This window comes from Seriola dumerili, unplaced genomic scaffold (genome assembly GCF_002260705.1).
Source record: "Seriola dumerili isolate Sdu_G_001 unplaced genomic scaffold, Sdu_1.0 BDQW01000807.1, whole genome shotgun sequence".
Classification (NCBI taxonomy): domain Eukaryota; kingdom Metazoa; phylum Chordata; class Actinopteri; order Carangiformes; family Carangidae; genus Seriola; species Seriola dumerili.
Genome location: NW_019175062.1, coordinates 1909547 through 1925289, shown reverse-complemented (window position 1 = coordinate 1925289; position 15743 = coordinate 1909547). Strand labels below are relative to the sequence as shown.

The following is a 15743-nucleotide window of genomic DNA, read 5'->3' as shown; positions in this document are numbered from 1 at the left end:
TGTGTTTCATGTCGTGTGTTTCATGACGCGTGTGTTTCATGACGTGATTGTTTCATGACGTGTTTGTTTCATGACATGTGTTTCATGACGTGTGTGTTTCATGATGTGTGTGTTTCATGACGCGTTTCATGACACGTGTTTCATTACGTGTGTGTTTCATGCCGTGTGTTTCCTGACGTGTGTGTTTCATGACGTGTTTGTTTCATGACGTGTGTGTTTCATGGCGTGTGTGTTTCATGAGGTGTGTGCTTCATGCCGTGTGTGTTTCATGACGTGTTTCATGATATGTGTGTTTCATGACGTGTGTTTCATGACGTGTGTTTCATGTCGCGTTTCATGACGCGTGTGTTTCATGACATGATTGTTTCATGACGTGTTTGTTTCATGACGTGTTTGTTTCATGATGTGTGTTTCATGACGTGTGTGTTCCATGACGTGTGTTTCATGACGTGTGTTTCATGGCGTGTGTTTCATGAGGTGTGTGCTTCATGCCGTGTGTGTTTTCCTGACATGTGTGTTTCATGACGTGTGTTTCATGACGTGTGTGTTGCATGACGTGTGTTTCATGACGTGTGTGTTGCATGACGTGTGTTTCATGACGTGTGTGTTGCATGACGTGTGTTTCATGACGTGTGTTTTATGGCGTGTGTTTCATGAGGGGTGTGCTTCATGCCGTGTGTGTTTTCCTGACATGTGGGTTTCATGACGTGTTTGTTTCATGACGTTTGTTTCATGACGTGTGTTTCATGATGTCTGGTTCATGACGTGTGTGTTTCATGACGTGTTTGTTTCATGACATTTGTTTCAAGACGTGTCTCTCATGACGTGTTTCATGACGTGTATTTCATGACGTGTGTTTCATGACGTGTGTTTCATGACGTGTGTTTAATGGCGTGTGTTTCACGAGGTGTGTGCTTCATGCCGTGTGTGTTTTCCTGACATGTGTGTTTCATGACGTGTTTGTTTCATGACATGTTTCATGATATGTGTGTTTCATGTCGCGTGTTTCATGACACGTGTTTCATGATGTGTTTGTTTCATGACATTTGTTTCATTACGTGTTTCATGACGTGTTTGTTTCATGACATGTTTCATGATATGTGTGTTTCATGTCGCGTGTTTCATGACGCGTGTTTCATGATGTGTTTGTTTCATGACGTGTTTGTTTCATGACGTTTGTTTCATTACGTGTTTCATGACGTGTTTGTTTCATGACGTTTGTTTCATGACGTGTGTTCCATGATGTCTGGTTCATGACGTGTTTGTTTCATGACGTTTGTTTCATGACGTGTGTGTCTCATGACGTGTGTTTCATGACGTGTATTTCATGACGTGTATTTCATGACGTGTATTTCATGAAGTGTGTGTTTCATGACGTGTGTGTTTCATGAATTGTGTGTTTCATGACGTGTGTGTTTCATGAAGTGTGTGTTTCATGACGTGTGTGTTTCATGACGTGTGTGTTTCATGACATGTGTGTTTCATGACATGTGTTCCTCACCATGTTGGCCTGTGGCTGCAGCACGAGTCTGGCCTGTTTTTTCCTCTGTTTCCTGTAATAGTTCTCAAATGTTTCTCGGTCACCCTGCAGACACAGAGAAACACAACAAACACAATGAACCATAAAGTTACTGAGGGGAAGTTGTTGGCTCAAGATTCTTTTTGCTTTTACAAACCAGAGTGTCCTTATTTTTTAAATATAGACTTTTGAGAAGTGTAAATGCCACAGTGGAGAAACAATCATCTACATTTGAAAATACAATAATGTCACTTTTCAAAAACTTTCTCCGTGGAGGTTAAATCTTCTTTTTCTTCTATTTTTAAAAAAAATAAAGCTTTTCCAAATGATGACAGGTGCCTAGAGCGCCCTCCACTGGGCTAGCTAATAGCAGCAATATATCTAATATTCTCTGAGCTATACAGTATACTGTATCAGCAGAGATTCAACGGAACAGAGAAATTGTATTCAGTATGTACAGCCTCACATCAAGACACTGTAACTGTTCTGCTGTGATGAACTTAGAGTTCATTCTGCTTTCTAACATATCACTGAACCTTCGGTACAGAGCTTGCTGGCTCTAGGGTAAGTGGACTTATATAGCACTGTTGACCACTACAATGGAAGCCACATTCACCCATTCACCCATTCATACACATCTCCTACACACATAGCTGTTTTCCTACTATACATGCATATTCACTATGACATGCTGGGGGCAATTTGGGCCCAAGGACACTTCGAAATGCAGGCGGGGAATCGAACCACTGACCGATTAGTGGATGGCACATTTTACCTCCTGAGCCACAGCCACCCCACAGTCAGTGATGAGGTATTTTGTTAATCATGTTTAATTCTGGAATTATAATGCAGCTATACCACTTTTCTGACTTCAGTGTTACCATTCATAGTTGTGTCACTCATTGCTCTGACTTTTTTGCGAATAAGTGTGTGCGCGCGCGCGTGTGTGTGTGTGTGTGTAAGAGGCAGAGACACCTACCAGCACAGTGTAAATGTGTAAACATCTGTAAACAGGCGAAAAGTCCACCAGGTCCTGAGCTGTAAGAATCTGTCAAACACATATGAAGAAATGTGATTATACCGTCAAAGACTTCTGCATTCATGCAACAGTGCTGTTCCTACAGGCATTCATCAACTAATGAAATTAAGTAGAAAACTATTAAAATGACCTTAACCATAGAAAATAAATACAGTGTAGTGCTATGACAATTATCTTATGGAGCTGCTGAATTTATGCCTGAAAGGAAGCTCTTGATAAGAAAAGACTCCCCTTTTGATTACAACTCAAATACACATTTATGGACTCAATACTGAGCATGCCATGATATTTACAGTGTATAGCAGAAAAACACAGCTCTACCTGCATGTTCTATAAACATCGAGCAGCATTACACATGACAGAACTAAACAGTGTGTGACAGTCTTTAAAACACAGTTGTGGAGAAGATGCACACACATTTTAGTGTTATCATATTGTCACACTAAAATACACACAATGTTTCTTTACCTCTTCATCTGCTTCCTCCTCATCTCCTGTGTCTTCGTCCATCATCAGGCCGTTGTGAGTGTGAGTTCGTCCATTGAGGGAGTACACAGGCTTGGCATAGTGGCCCATGCTGGCCTGCTTCATCACGGCGCTGTTAAAGGTCCTGTGCTGCTGTGCCTGGGGGGACATCCACACTGACTAGTGAGATGTGAAATACCCTTTCACAGCTATTGAGGGTTTTTTTTTAAAAACACAGACTGTCATACCTGTCTCATGGCAGTCTCTCCAACCTTGTCAGAGTGTTTTCTGATGCTCTCCAGGAAGTCCTTGAGGTCTGACATCGAGATCTCCTTGATCTCCTCTCTCAGTCTGGGTAGGTTTTCAGCCATGATCTGACAGAACCTGTACTGACTGACCCTGTAGAGCCAATACACTTCTGTCAACTTTAAAAAGTATGCACCTGTTCACACCTGGCACTAACATGCGTCTTGGGTGATCCAATCACAAGTGGACAGCTCTAAGTACCTCAGTTCACATCAGGCATTAGAATGCATCTCTACATGCGTCTCGAGTGATGCAGTGAACTTCCCATGCCTAGTCTGCTGGGAATTAAAAGAAGAAGATGTTTGACGGACCCATAATATGTCTCTATGGCTTTTTCAAAAACTCCAGACAGTGTGGCCAAAGCTAGCTTACACGATTTGGGAATCAAGTGGAGTGTGAATAAGGTCGTACTTTCACTTACAAAGAGGACATCAGTTGAGCAGGCGGTCCTTCAATGTGATCCAGGACACCTTCACACACACACTACTATGTGGCCAAGACCACCTCTGAATGTGGTCTGAGCAATCAGATCTCAATGCATCTTGGGTGCATTCACACTTGTACTTAGAGCTGTCCACTTCAGATCATCGGAGACGCATGTTAATGCCAGGTATGGTTAAAGCCTACTATCAAATTCAAACTAACATAATCTAATTTTGTATGAAAAAGAAATACAGCAATAGGGAAATTAACCAAATCCAATAATGAATGAATGAACCCATGGTGGGTATCACACTGCTTCTTCCCGTCTTGTTTTCCTTGTCAAATTTAAATGTAGTTACATATACCCTGATGCTATAATCGTACCTGGGGATGTAGACCTTCTCCAGCTGTTCCATGGTTTTCAACGCAGCATAGTATCTGCAGAAACAAATGGTAGAGCTTCAATTAGGAGGCACAGCTATGGTCCTTTCATGAAACTTCTGAAGGAGACACTAACAATTATAATGTCAGTCTTACTACAACAGTCAGGTGCCCATATGGAAGCAAACAGGTTTCGCTTCCTGAAATTGCTCAAACTGCCCAGATCCCTTCCTAATGCCCTTCCAATGTAACTGCAGACTTGAGAGATAGTGTACCTGTCCTATAGTAAAGTTTACTTTTGAATTTGGTTCAGTGAACAGTAGGCTGTCTGATTATTAATAAAAGGAAAGCATAGAAACGGTGGCAAAACAAGTGTTGAAGTAAAAGTCCATGACAGTGTTCTGAGAAAACTTAAAGTGCCTGCGTCTCCAGAGAATAAGAACCTGATGGATCTAAGACTAATGTATTACAGTTGTGACCAGTGTATTAAAATGTGGTGGGATAGTGTCGTCTCCTTTAGACCCCCTCAAGGTCAAAGTTAATTTTACTGTCTCCCATAGGAGAAAATGATCTCAGATTAAGGGAACTGCTGCATAAAAACCACAACATTAAGATCTAGAATAAGAGTACACATACAAACACTAGGCTAAAAAAACAAACAAATCAATCACAAAATCATTAACTCTGTCAAAAACTACAAGATTTCTAGGGACACATCGCAAAGTATACACACCTTAGTAAATAAATTAGCACCAAACAAACACATCTCTCTTTACATGCTCACAAACAAACACAAGATCAGAGAAAAGCTGCCTCTCTACGCTCCTGTATATCCTGCAGGACCTGCCTATAAATATGTATGACCCTGCATCTCCTTCTTAATTAATTAGCACATACTCAGAGTTCAACAAATGAGAAGGGTCCAATAGGATCCTGCTGGCATGACGAATAGTAGAACGCTCAAAAATAAAAATATCTTCCCTGCCATCTAAACCAGACTAGCTTGACTAATGAACTTTGTGCCTTAAACTTATCTGTTACGTTTCCAAATTAGCTGGTAATACCATAATCTAAAACAAACTCATGGTAGCTCCAAAAAAAACAAACACCAAAAACCTCTGAGTCTCCCTTTGGAGACCCTCTTAACTCTTTTAAGAAACAGCAGAATTAAAGAGCTGTATGTATATCTAGTTCATTAGCTGCCGTAGTGTGATATTTTATTGTCTGTGCCTATTCTGAAACCTGTGTAATAAAGATGTTGTGGTCTGATATAGTAAGCACACATCACAAGGGTTCAGCCTTGGGTCAGTGTGCTGGGCTCCCATCATTAGGCTGATAGGCAGGCTGTGAAGGGATCTAATTGGTCGGTCAGTGAGTGTAAAATGTGTTGTATACACATGAACAGAAGACAGACTCATAAACTGTACAGTGAAAAGGTTTGTCAGAGTGCAGGTCACCAGGATGGAGGACACAAAGGCTGCAAGTGGCAGGAAATTGAACAGAATGTGACCTGGGCATCAGCGCATACAGTACAGACGATAATGTGCATTTGGGCAATACAAACTCATTCCAATACAGTAACAGAGTATAGGCCATGTCATTATTGCTTAAAGTATCCACAACACACACATATCCAATAAGGTGGCCGGCATGGTCTAATTGTCTTGGACTGGCTGTGGGCCGTGACAGAGCTGAAGTGAGGGGGCCTTGTTCTGAACAAGGGCACACTGAGGGTCAATTGTCCTGCCAGTAATGGCCTCTTCCTTTGGTACACACTAATGAACAAGAAAGGGTCATTATTTTCCTGTCTAAAGTGAACTCTCCTCCCCTCTTTATACAGATAGGCATGTAAATGTGGCCAAACATGAAGTTCATGGGGTAAAAATGAAGTTCAATCAAACCTGCAGAGCAGTTGATGAGTTGAAAAGTCAGCAGGAAACCTGCATCATGAAGACTGGATGATTTTGCAGTCTAGTTAGGATGTTAGATTACAGAGCTTTGCTTTCTAGGTAAAAGCTCTGTGTTGGAAAGTTGGCCAATCGTTTCAGTAAAAGCAACTTAACAACAGGTCATACCAGATCTTTCACTGCCCTCTATGGTTGAAAGTTTCGTGTTTGACCTGACCATAGAACTGAGCATGGGGCTTTAACTTAAAACTTCTTTGATTATGTTTTTGTATTTTCTGAATATATTTCTAAAGCTTTAAGTAAAAAGGTGACAATAACTAATGCTAGTTAAAATAATACTTAAAAAAGAGAGATATTGATAAATATATAGGGATATAAAATGTGACAGAAACTGATGCATACACTACTAGTCATAAGCTTTAGAACACCTCAGTTTTTCCAGCTGTTATTTACATTTACATGTCTTAATGTTTCTGACATTAAAGCAATAAACAAATAGATAGCTGGAGATTCAAAATCAACGAATCACTGAATCTTCTATATTTAATCGAAATTTCTGACTCAACCAGCAGCCGAACACAGTGACGTTCTTTCTATAATGGAAATAAAACATTATTCAGAAAGTTGGTCTCAACTCTGTTGCAAAAGTTCCCACTAATGTGTGTCACTTGCAGGTTGCTTTACTTTCACCTTCTGTCCAGGTCATCCCAAACCAGCTCTGTGGGGTTTAAGTGTGGATACTGTGCTGCTCTTCATCATGTGACCAACCAGTTTGTCTTCCCTTGTTTTCCCTAGATTTCTAAAATTCTGCTTTTGCTTTTTCATGGTATGAAGCTGCAACATAACAAAATATGAAAGAAGTGAACGGGGTCTATTCTTGAAGCAGTGGAGGTCAGCAAAAAGAAGACTTTCAGCCTCTGTTAAATTACAGTAAATCTCCACTAGATTTCGGAAGGAAAAAAGCTGCAGTAGCTTCTATTGGCTGGGGGGTCTAGGTCTGTTCAACCTCTGGCCACACCCCTGACTTGTGTTGCCAATCTGCTTTATCCACACCACCTGTAACAGTAAGGTACTGTAGGACTGCAATACCATGCTACATCACAGCTGACTGCGGTCAGGTGTGGTGTGATGTAGGTGAAACCACCACCCAGCTGTGATGTAGTGTGGTGCTATTACAGTACATTACTGCTGCACACGGTAAGATATCACTGTCACCACCAGCTGGCAGGGGAGCAGCATTATTAGTTAGTCTTTAAGTTAGTCTTTAAGAATCTGGAAACCTTCAGGATTTCAAAGTTCCAACCAGCTGTGTTTAATATTGCAGTTGTACATTTTATGTTATGGTATAATCATGACACGATGATGAGAGATGGATACCTTTTGGATTCCAGCTGCTCCTTAAGTTTGCTGTACATCTCTAGCACTGCAAAAGAAGACAAAGAAGACACGTCAGTAGACGGCTGTGTTGGTTCAAGCAGTTTACTCAGTTTTGCTCCTAGCAAACACATTTGTAACAGAGACTTTTTAACTTAACTAACAAATTCATGACAACTTGTGGACACAGCTTCAAATCACACATTTGGTTATTTTAGTTGCCAGCCTGTTACACAGATACAAACCATTGTGAATCTCGGAATCTTTGTCCCAAAAAACGTGATAATCATCAAAATGTCTGTAGTCAGCTTCCACAGTCATGGATATCATTTGGTTGAGGAGGGGCAGTATTTCCTTTCCTTTTATAAATTACGGCCCTGCACTCATTAAGTTACAGGTGACAAGCTGTAAAACAGCCCTCATGTTTAAAGAATTACATAAGCTCTTGTCATGGCCACAATCTAAATACTCGTGGGTCTGTTTGTCTTGTTAGAAGGAACACTACTCATTCAACATGCCCACAATTTCCTCTTTGCTGAACTGGTCATATTCAAGGAACAAGTATTTGTACAAGGACCAGTGGCACCCTGGGGTCAGTCAGGTGACTGACACTAACACCACATTAGTACTACAATTAAAGTGACCATCACACTGATATGCAAGCAGCAGTGGTACCTGGTATGCAGAGCTGGAGCTTCTCAACAGTAGTGGCCATGTTCCTCTGCTGGATCCGACAGCAAATCACCTCCTCTGTCTGAGCTGTCACCTGAGGGCAGGAACGCACAGTGGAGGGAGACAATGAGAAAGAGGCCACCACTCTTAACTGCTGGGTTAAAGAACGGTCATGTCTAATGCAGAAGTGTCTTTGCAGTTAACGAGCCCACATACGTCATGACAGCACAATAAAAAGCACTGTTTTTGTCTTCTGTACATTCATGCATACAGGAATATGTGGCTTTACCTCCCTGCCGGCTTCTTGTAGTCTTCGATTAGTGTCTGTCACTTGACCCTTTGAAAGCAAACACAAACATCAGTTTAACTGCACAGGCTTCACATTCTTTCCTTTTATTTCATTTTTCTTAATTCATGGCTCCTACATTTTTTTTATTTTACAATTCCACACCACTCACTGTATCTAGACCTTCAAGTACAAGTCTGGTGATATTGATATTTTTTCCAATTAACAAAAAATCCCATGTGTCTTGTTCCTCTGAGCCACGGAGCTCCATTGTTAATTGTTAATTAAAAACACATCAATGGGGCCACACTGTTGCACTGGGTGACATGTTTATTCCACACACACACGTCTGTTGCTAAAAATACTCAAACGGGGATCAATCTGCCACTTAGAGTTGTCCACAACAAATGCCCTATTTCCTCTTGTTTGAGTAACCTTTGTTATTAACTACAATGAGAGCTGTTTTAGGAGATTAGGAAGTAGAAGAAGTCTTTTTTTAAAATATGAAACTATATATATATATATATATATATGTGAGGATTTTTTAAGATTTATGTTTTTTTCAGTAGGAACCAGTTGGCTTTAATATTGAGGCATCTCGCAAGTTGATATACAGTATATATTGAAATTGCTGCACAAATTAAAGATCAAGTTGGAAGAATTAAAATGTTCACGCATCATTGGTATATTAATTGGTCTGTTAATGTTGAATAAGACTCAATTTAAATTTTGGTTTTACTCCATGACTTTCTCTGAGCGAGTACTCCTATTTTTTTCGGGCACTTTTGATATTTGAAGACTTTTTGTATGAATACCTCGGTGTTGGTTCAGCCATACATGCTGTCACGTGTCTATCTGTCTGTCCTCGCTCTGTCTGCCCCCCCCCCCCCCCCCCCCCCCTCCCCCCTCTTCTCNTGAATACCTCGGTGTTGGTTCAGCCATACATGCTGTCACGTGTCTATCTGTCTGTCCTCGCCCCCCCCCCCCCCCTCCCCTCCTTGCCCTCTCTTTTCCCTCTCTACCTCCCTCGCTGCAGCTGCTCAGCCTTGTAATCAGCTCATTGTCCATGAAGGGGCAAGGACAAAGGCAGGAAAATTCAGATTAACCAGGCAGTGGGGACCTGAACCCATCGCTGGTGCACTGGGCCTTTCATGGGGTTTAATGGCTTGTGACAGGCTCTTTCTCACAGATTCAGTGACAAACTTCTCGATTCTGGAAGAGGATTTTTGAACTCTCGGCTCTTGTCACACGGCTGAGAACCATGACCCAATTGACCAGTCGGCTTTTTGATGACAATCCTTTCAACAGTGAAGCTTTCAAACAAAAGGGACTGACTACATAATCACTGCTTCTTCTTTCTTTCAGCAAGGGTATGGTACCAGAGCGGGAGTGAAGTAACAATGCTAGAAACTTAACCAAGACTGTAGAACAGCTAAAGGCTGCACAGGTCAGATACCAGGGAATAGAACCTATGACCTCTCCATTATGGCACAGTGTCTCCTCTCATTAGATACTGTAACTCGCAGACACTAATTCCTGCAAACTCAAAGACCACAGAGATGCATTAGCTTGTCACACTGTGACTTCAAAGTAGATTAGCCAACAGAAATGCTTCTTATGTTTTATCTAACCCACCAGATTGTAGGTGTAAGATTTTAATAAACAAATTTTTGTTAATTAATAACTGGTACTTGCAAAGGTAAGTATATGCACCAAGAGCAAGGACTGCTACTGCAGCTCTATCTTTCTATATATAGAGTTTACACGTTACTGGAATGTTGGATTTCTTTTCATTATAAATTCATTTCTGATTTATTTTTGATAGAAAGGGACACTAAAATGCTGCTGTCTCCACATACAGCTGCTAAAATGGTTAAAAAACATCATGTCTGTGTCATATTCAGATTCAGACTAGACATTGAAACTATAGTAAAAGGTGTCAGGTTTATGTTATGTTGCTGGTATGATGTCAATATGACATCAACAGGTCTTTTCTCTGTCTGTTTTTGCTGGAAACTTCACATGTCATGTGATCACCCACGCAATGAGGCGTCTCACGCATGTGTCACACAGGGAGAGTGTCTGCTCTGACCCGTTAGCATGGGCACCGAAATGCAAACCAAGACATTCCGCAGCTGCCACACACACATGCTGTACGGTGTGTACAGCATGTGTGTTCCCGGTCTCACATTCAGCAATGAACAAGGCAAATGATCATTTTAAGTTACCTGGATGTAATTTCAGTTGTATGTAGCTTGCCATTACTAGCTTTCACAAAGTAAATGAAAGTGAACACAGTTACTGTGAGAAAAAGGGCCTAATTAAAGTGTGACACATACTATACATGCACCTAGCACTGCAGTGGTGTTATCATCATGTTAAAAGTCTGATTATCATCATTCTGACCTCCACACATTTTACTTTCAGTCACTCACAGCATTTACATCATCATTTTCACCTCTGTTGTGTTGTCAACACAATATTGTTTCATTGAAAATAATATAATAATAATAATAATAATCAAACATTTTATATGATAATTAGATTTCATTGCTACATTTGACATTAAATATGGGCAATATGATGATATATAGTTTAATATATGAATTTATATCGGAAATTTTGCCACACAGTCAACTGCATTTTAGTAGCTATCCTCTCAATATCTAAGAAATTATGTCACAATCTACAATATACCACATACCACCACCACCAATGGTGATAGAAAATCATACATTGTATACTGTGATAGAGGAAATTTTCTATATCAACAATCCCTGTTTGAGCACACTATTATCTTCACTCCAGTTTGGGAGGAATGTGCTGCAGTGCACTGAAGTAAGCCAAGATGATAAATATACCCTTTTTTGGAGGTACCAGCATCGACTACTCTACAGTGATGCAGTGGATCATTTACTCATATACTCACTCTACCAGCCCCAATGACAGAAACCCATATTTAATTTGGTTCTGCGGACAATCCAGTTAGTAGCTGGTTGGAGTTCATATGGCCCCTATATTTTAGTTTTCCTATATTTTATATTTTCATATTTTTATATTTTTAATTATTTTATTTTATATTATATTTTAGATTTAACAGCCACTGTGTGTTACAGACCGAACTGTTCTATTGTCATCTCTCTACTGGCCAGTATCCTCTTTACAGTAATCTCTCTTACCATCAGTTTCTCTGCATCAGTGCGGACTTTGAGCAGTTCTGTGATGGCATCCACAAAGCCTTGGTGGTGGAAATTGCACATCTTCTCTATCTCACGGTCATGGTTCCTTATCCTGGCATCCAGCTTTTCCATGAAGCGCTTGTGGGCATTGGGCTGGTCATCGTAAATAGACCTAAAAGACACAAACCAGGTGAGGAAACAGGGGAGTGGAAGGAACAGAAGAAGAGGGAGATAAGGCAGGAGGGGGAGCGTGGCAAAACGGGAAAAAAAACTGTCAGAACAACTGTCAGAATGAACAGGATTTGCTCATATGTCACTTTCCATGATCAACTGCAGCTTGACGGAGGTTCCTCACCACAGCTGAATTATACAGCCTTGAAAAGCTGACACAATCTATGCATGGGTTACTGCTGTGTGTGATCCTGATTGTGTGTTATGGTGTGTGTGTATCTATAGTATTTACAATAGAAGGTTGAAGTTTGTTCATAAAAACATCCTGTCTAAGCTTTGGCCCTTTACAAATATTAAAAGCTGCCAAAAAACTAATTCACATGTCTTGAAATCTTCATTGTTGAACAGTTACATTACAAAGAGTAAAAACAGTTTGAGGTGTCATTTTAACTGTTTTTAACTGTACAGATGTCTCTCTTGTAATGGTATGATGAAGCTTTTGTTGTAGTAACCCACTGGCCACTGTAACAAACAAGCAGAAGAACTAACTTGCCACACTTTATCAAACATCCCTGAGGCAAGGGCTCAAAAATGTGACTATTCTTCACAAAAGACAGTGATGAAGATTTAATCACTGCAACATTATCACAGAATAACATGCAGGGAGATGTTGAACTAACATGGTCAAGTACTGTTGTTGTTGTTGTTGTTGTTGTTGTTGTTGTTGTTGCTGTTGGGGGGTCAGTTTGGCCCCAGGCAGCTGTATGTCAACCACTGATATAGTCAATTGAAATCTATTAACATAAATGTTTTCTTTGTCTTGGATCCAAGGGAAGAGATATGGTGTGAACAGTCATTTAAAGCGATATTATGGTCATTTTCAGGTTCATCATATTCTTATTTCACAGGTCTGCTGTGAAATGTTTACATGCCACCTTTGTCCACCCTACCTTACATAATCATGGTACATGGGTGTACAGGAGAGTGGAGTATTTCTGATGTCTTTTGCAGAAGTTACACTGCCCCAGAATAATGACTATAGCACATCCACCTCAGGTATAAACAAGCGTAAAACAGTCAACTTCCACTTGCTCTCACCATCATTTCTAGTGATTATAGTAAAATTTAAGGACTAAATCCTTTGCTGCATCTAATTGTTCTGAGAAGGAATTCACTGTGTTGTGGTAAGCTTTTAAAGCCTGACTCTCTACTGGATATCAGTTATAAAAAACCACCATCTCCTTGCAGGCATTAAGCCGTTTGTTTTGCATTCATTATCTGTGATGGTTCAGGTAATACACACACTGCTAATAGCAGTGTGTGTATAATATAAAGACGCCACAATTTGATTTTCTGGATAATTATATTCAACTACTGTTTCAACTAAAATAAAAAAGCAGCAAAAACCTGAACTATTAAAAAAAACTATTAGGCTAAATAAAATTACTTGAATATACATCTTTACCTGATGTACCAGTTTTGCCTTTTGTCCTGTCTCCTGCTACATAATAATTTATTTCTACTGAATGCAAACAGCTCTCTGCATTATTCTTACACCTGAGGTTTATTTGTATTATGTTATGGTTTCATTCTAACACCATGTTTCCTTTTTTTGTTCTTACACATGTATATGTTCTGTGCTCTGAGTTTACATTTGTTCTCAATAAAGGTTCAAACAAGTACAGTAATAACTCAGAGACTAAAATCAAATAATACAGCGTGCTGAAAACAGAATGGCTGCAGCCTGAAAGTGTATCCACTAGCAGCTACTGCATGTGTCCTTGAGCAAACAGTGACTCTTGGAAAGTATATTCACCAACAGGCCTTTACGATCAGATTTGGGCATTAAGACATACATGAGGTCAATTTAAAGTCATAGAGCTGATTTAACAGCAAGGATACAAAAGACAAAAAGACATACATTAACCTCTAATTATAATAAACTTCTCATATGAGACAACTGACAAATTCTATGAGCCCATGACCTACTACACTACTGACATCCCCAATTCATTTCACCTGGAGTAACAGCTCCATCTAGTGAAGCTAGAGTCGTGACATGCTGTGTTAATAAATAGCTGATAAATGGTATAGAGTTCATGTAAATGAAAAGGGTTATTTTCTGATTTTGAACATCTCTGACATTCATTTAGGATTGATGACCTCACATTTACTTAAACCAAACCAGGACTAAACAAAGGTCCTAATTATTGATTCAAAAGGGCAAACTATAGTACACTATCTCAGCACACTGATTTTAGGCAAGACATTTGGGTGTTGTCACTGAGTCTGATGATTCCTGTCATTGATAGGAACAGGATTTAAAGACTAACAGTTTAATGTGATTAAGGAGGCGTCTGCATCAGGCAGATTACAGAGATATTTCAGTCCAGACCAAAGGGGTGGACTGACCGACCGACACACCAGCACTGCCATCCTTAGAGCCATGCCAACTAAATATTTGAATGTGATGTGGTTTTACTACAAAAAAGTTCAATTAAAGTCTTCATATGACATCTACACTTTTTCCTTATTGAAACATCTACAATCAATGAATATGTAAATCCCTGTGTGCAGGAAGTTTCAGGTTTCCACATCACACTATAAGTTACATACTGAACCATGACTGGTTCTCAAACTAGTTCTGATGTCACAAACCCATGTTTGTACGCAGAGCTGAAACTACCAGCTTTACTGTTTCATTGTAAACAGGAGCTGGGGCAAATGTCTCCAATTCATAGTTTATGCACCAGAGAGCACAAGTTTTACACCCTGGAAAGGTGGCCAGTCTATCACACGGTTGACATGTAGAGACAAACAACCACTTGTGCACACATACTCACATATGGGCACTTTAGAGTCGCCAATTAACCTATTGTTCATGCTTTTGGACTGTGGGAGGAAGCCAGAGTACTCGGAGAGAACCCACGCAGGCACAGGGAGAACATGCAACTCCACACAGAAAGGCCCCCAGGCCTGGGATTCGGACCCAGAACCTTCTCGCTGTGAGGTGACAGTGCTAACCACTACCATGCTGCTACACCAGCAGATTAATTGATAATAAAAATAATTGTTAGTTGTAGCCCTGCTAATTTGATAGAATTCTAATCCACTGGTTTCATAATTTTTGTTACAAATACAGGCTGGGCTGAGAATTACCGTGAAAACACCACCATGACCACTCCCACAGGTCAACTGTTAAACTGTAATATCCAACTGTGTGTTGAGGCGACGTCTCGTCAATCATGGGAGCAGCTGGAGACAAGACAGGCTGTTTTTATGATTTCCAAAGTACAAATTAATCACATTCTGTGGAGACCAAAAATGTAAATAAACTAAATAGGGCATCATAAAATATGTAAATATATTAATAAATACTGGCAAAATATATCATATAAACATGCTATTGTGAAATAATCCCAATACAATTTTTAAACCAATTTCCTGCTCCTTTTTATAATTCATTTATAATTTATTTTAGGTCATTTCTAGTTCATTCAAGTTTTTATTTGAATATGTCCATATAAATAAGCTGTTTTTATTTTCCAACAACATTTTCCCTCATGTTTTATGTGTTTTTGTTTTATTTCATGATGCCGTTTTAGATCACAAAGTTTTTGTGAGTCAGTTATGGCAGACCAATTTACATGAATCCCATAAATCACTAAATGTATTCAAATCAACTTCCCATCATAATGGTTACATATGGTATTTTGTCTGTATCTTTGCGTATCTTGCATATGTGTTTTTTATGTTCTTTATGTTATTTAAAATGGATAATGTTGGATTGCAACAAAATTCATCTGTGTTACACAGATTTTGATATCTGTATTGTATAGTCTTAGAGCAAATACTGACATTAGTTCTTATTAACTGACTTTCATCTATTACACAAAAAAAGGAAACAAAAGGAAAATGAATATGGAACCTATCTACACCAAAACTATTGGCCTTTAATGAATTTAAAGGTACTATATGTAAGAATGTGAAGAAATTTATATGTATTATTCTTTTCTTTATT

The 15743-nt window shown here is 39.6% G+C and overlaps 1 protein-coding gene across 2 annotated transcripts in view; it reads right to left on the bottom strand.

Moving 5' to 3' along the window:
* Nucleotides 1–15743, bottom strand: part of exoc6 (exocyst complex component 6) — a 49937-nt gene that overhangs the window by 29033 nt on the left and 5161 nt on the right. For both annotated transcript variants that reach the window (XM_022765990.1, XM_022765991.1), the window contains exons 2-10: nt 11552–11723; nt 8376–8423; nt 8090–8180; nt 7418–7463; nt 4137–4190; nt 3272–3422; nt 3027–3182; nt 2499–2567; nt 1502–1585 (exon numbers count right to left, since the gene is read on the bottom strand). In XM_022765990.1, the coding sequence (XP_022621711.1) occupies nt 1502–1585; nt 2499–2567; nt 3027–3182; nt 3272–3422; nt 4137–4190; nt 7418–7463; nt 8090–8180; nt 8376–8423; nt 11552–11723 (871 nt within the window). The remainder of the gene's footprint in view (nt 1–1501; nt 1586–2498; nt 2568–3026; nt 3183–3271; nt 3423–4136; nt 4191–7417; nt 7464–8089; nt 8181–8375; nt 8424–11551; nt 11724–15743) is intronic.